Genomic DNA, 4,010 nt, shown 5'->3' with positions numbered 1-4,010 from the left:
GCTTCTGCCTACACTGTTGCATTCCTTCCCTAGAAATCCTGGGGCTTTTCAGCCCCGTGCTCAGAAGAAGCCTTCATTGGGGAACGGGCATGTCACAAGTCTGGAAATGAAAAGGCAGCAGTGTTGGAAAACAAAGCACAGCCCATATCATTAGCGGTGATGGTTTGCATGCAAAGTGAGCTTGTCAGGAAATTGTTACCTCTGCAAAGGGTGTCTCTGGCCCAGAGGCCATGCAGGGGAGGTATAAAAGCCAGCCCATGTCCCTGCTCTCTCATCCATTTCTCTTGCCTCCTTCTCCTTGGGAACCAGGTGAGTCTTGGGCACCTTCTCCTTCTCTTCCAAAGCAAGACTTCTCCTCAATGGACCTCTCAGCCTATATTGTCTCTCTCCTGTCCTGTGGTTTCTATCTTCTTGTCATGATAGAGGGAAGGGAGGAGAAAATCTGCTTAGAGACATGCTGGGATGTGGCAGTGGGGGCTTTTGGTTTATGCACAAGGAGAGAGCCTCTCTGGACAAGGCTGCTCACTATAGGGTGATGAAGACAGTGTGTCTCCTGGCTGAGCTTCCAGCTCCCCACTCAGTAGTGGCCTTGGCTCTTTTGTGACAGGTTAACCAGGCTGCTCCTCACCCACCCTTGTGCTCTGCTTCCTCCCTGCTCGTCTCCCAGGTGCACCTCCAGCTCAGAGACATGTCCTGCTATGACCAGTGCCTGCCATGCCGTCCCTGTGGCCCCACCCCACTGGCCAACAGCTGCAATGAGCCCTGTGTCAGGCAGTGCCAGAACTCCACCGTCGTCATTGAGCCCCCAGCTGTGGTGGTGACCCTGCCCGGACCCATCCTCAGCTCCTTCCCTCAGAACACCGTTGTGGGATCCTCCACCTCCGCTGCTGTTGGCAGCATCCTCAGCTGTGATGGAGTGCCCATCAACTCTGGGTGCTGTGACCTGTCTGGCATTTCCAGCCGCTACAGTGGCAGAAGGTGCCTCCTCTGATCAAGATGCTGGAACAGTCCCAGGGAGACACCTTGAGGAACTCAGAACATGATGCTGGGCAAAGGACTGAGATTTGGGATGTGTTTGCAGTATAGCTGAATGGCTTTGCCTTTCTCTCCCTCTTCTTTGTTTGCTTCGCTTCTCCTTGGCAGCAAGGTCCCACCAAGACATGCCTGATGGGGACCACCTGTCTCCTCTATGCCCCTCTATGGGACACAGAGACGTCATGCAAGAAGTTCTCCACGGCCAAGAACTGCAGAGTCTTGGCTGCCGCCAGGGCACCTTGAACTGTCAGCCCCACCAGGAGTGACTTTGTTTCCCTCTTTTGACTCATTAAAGTTCTGCTGCATTCAAGCCTGGCCTCCGTGTGCTCCTTCCCTCTGTGGACACTGCCCAGGCTGCCAAAGGAGAAAGGGGTTGCTCTGGGGTGGAAGGGGTTGAGGGCACAAGGACACCCTTCTCCATTCACAGAGGAGTGGGAGGCTGGAACAGCCTGCAGGGGCTGCTCTTTTGAGCACCATCCCTTGGAGCTGAGGAAGATATCCCAGGCTGCTCTACTACTAGTGACCTAGTGGCGATCCCCTGCTGTGTCTCTGCCCACAAATACCCAGAAAGGCAGGAAGCCCTGAGTGATCATCAGCCTCATGAGGTCTTGAGGAATAGTGTTCCTCTTGCTATGGCCAGAGCTGCTGGGGGGTGGCAGGGGGTGGGAGTGTGGCTCCAGAAGGTGATTTGCTGTGCAGAATGGCAAGAGTAGTAAAGCATAGACCAGATCTTTGGATGGCCTGTAGTATCATAGAATGGTTTAGGTAGAGGGTACCTTGAAGATCATCGAGTTCCAACCCCCCTGCCATAGGCCCAGACACCTTGCACTAGACCAGGTTGCCCAAGGCCACATCCAGCCTGGCCTTGAACACCTCCAGGCCTCAACAACTTCTCTGGGCAACCTGTTCCAGTGCCTTGCCACCCTCAAAGTGAAAAATTTCTTCCTAATGTTTAATCTAAACCTGCCCTTTTCCAGTTTAAAGCCATTCCCCCTAGTCCTGTCACTACATGCCCTAGTAAAAAGTCCTTCCCCAGCTCTCCTGTAAGGCCCCTTTAGGTACTGGAAGGCCACAACAAGATCTCCCTAGAGCCTTCTCTTCTCAAGGCTGAACAGCCCCAGCTCTCTCAGCCTCTCCTCATAGGAGAGGCGCTACAGCCCTTAGATCATCCTTGTGGCCCTCCTCTGGACCCATTCCAACAGGTCCGTGTCCTTCTTATGTTGGGGACTCCAGAGCTGGATGCAGTACTCCAGGTGGGTTCTCACGAGAGTGGAGTAGAGAGTAGAAATCTGCCCCATTACCCGAGGAATATAGCGATGAATGTTAACAGAATCAGGGTGAAGGAGGTGCAGAAGACTTGTCCCAAAAACTCTTTCTAACCGTAAAGCCAGGAGGGTGCCCATCACTTACAGCTTGGGCTGGGCTCTGAGAGTGCCCCGATATATATCACAGCCCATGATCCGTTAGCAGGAAAAACTTTTAATATCCTGTGTGGGAAATATTCCTTCCATACTTGCTCAGCTCGCAGTGGGGAGGATCGTGCCCCCCATGTTGTGTGGTCCCCTCCCTCCAGGGCTGTAGCGTCAGAGCAGGACTGGCCATGCAGGTAATGGGGCAGATTTCTATGAATTAGGTTTTTTTCCTGCCGCCTTGTCCAGCAGAGTAAAAACCTGTTGCTTATTACACTGGATCCACAGTGTTAAAAGCAGAACGTAAGGGTTCATTCCCACCCATGCCCATCCCTGTCCCCACGATTAAGAGGAGACATCCCTTCCCTCTGCTTGTTTGCAGGGAAGGGGGGATGCCACCCCATGTGCCCCCTGTCTACTACCCAGTCATTTGCTGCCCAGACCCCTTTGAGCTGCTGTGCCTGCCTCAGAGCCCCAGGCCATGCTGACACCTGTCCAACTAGTAAACCATTGTTAGAAGTTTCTCTCACTTCTCCCCTTTCTTTTCTCAACTGCATGGAAAGGGTTCCTGCTCTGTCCTGTTCTGGTGGCATCAGGGAAAAAAACCACCCATCCCATGTCATTAGCTGGGATGTTTTCTGTTCATCATGAGCAGCTCAGAAAATTGCCGCTTCCGTGGGCCTGGGGCAGGTCAGGGCCACCATAAAAGCCAGCCCAACTCCTCGCTCTCTCATCCCTTTCTCTCTTCTCCTTCTCCTTGGGAACCAGGTGAGTCTGAAGCCCTTTCCCAATGTTTTCTGCTCATGTAGATGTGTACTTCTCCATCTTATGCTAGGTTGTGGTGCTCCTTGCCATGAGAGGGGGTAGAGGGATGAAAGTCTGACCCAGAGAGTGTCTTGGACTTGGCTGAGGGAGCTCTTTTTTTAAGAGATAGGCAGCAACCTCATTGGGTCTGGCATCACTTTGCATTGCCATGGGCAGTGGGTGCAGATTGGCAGCTGCTGCTGGTGCCCTCCCTGCTCTGGCCGCCTCCTCTACAAGTGGACTTGTTTCCCAATTCAGAATCATTAAAGTTTTCTGCATCTTGACGGATGCCTGCATGTAATCTTTTCATGGTGGACATTGTCTCCTATTGCCAAGGAAGAAGGCTTTGCCTTGGTTGGCAAAGGATGCCGTGCAGTGCCAAAGCACCCATGATTGTCAGAGGTGCCTGGCCTTCCCCCATGCATGAAGTAGCTTTCCCTATGGCCAGCTCTTCTCCTGGCAGGGCCTGTTGCCCACCTCTGCCTGGTGGTCTGCTCCCCCACGGAGATCTTGCATAGAGCTGCACAGCCTGGTCCCACTGCAGCAGAAATGGAGCAGGGCTGGGCAAAGCCCATGAGCTATTGCTTGAGAAGGGCTCGAAGGATGGGCAGAGTGAGGGCACTGGGGAGAGCAGGTCCTCCAGATCTCAGCTCATGGCCAGGCAGCACCTGGAGGGTCCACAAAGTGGTCCTGAGTATTTTTGAAAATTATTGTAATCATGTAATTGCAGGAAGGAGCATTGCCACATGCCAGGTTATCCAC

At 53.3% G+C, this 4,010-nt stretch overlaps 1 protein-coding gene across 1 annotated transcript; it reads left to right on the top strand.

The window, feature by feature from the left end:
* Positions 1-688: 688 nt before the first annotated feature.
* On the top strand, positions 689-991 carry LOC104286296 (feather keratin Cos2-3-like). Its single transcript, XM_009884876.1, has one exon. The coding sequence runs from the start codon at positions 689-691 to the stop codon at positions 989-991; it is 303 nt and encodes a 100-aa protein (XP_009883178.1).
* Positions 992-4,010: the final 3,019 nt, after the last annotated feature.

This window comes from Charadrius vociferus, unplaced genomic scaffold, assembly GCF_000708025.1.
Source record: "Charadrius vociferus isolate BGI_N301 unplaced genomic scaffold, ASM70802v2 scaffold930, whole genome shotgun sequence".
Lineage (NCBI taxonomy): Eukaryota > Metazoa > Chordata > Aves > Charadriiformes > Charadriidae > Charadrius > Charadrius vociferus.
The sequence above is the reverse complement of the archived record's forward strand: the minus strand, read 5'-3'. Positions and strand labels throughout refer to the sequence as shown.

Excerpts from the sequence above, each read along its gene's own strand:
- LOC104286296 (XM_009884876.1), top strand. The coding sequence starts at position 689 with ATGTCCTGCTATGACCAGTGCCTGCCATGCCGTCCCTGTGGCCCCACC.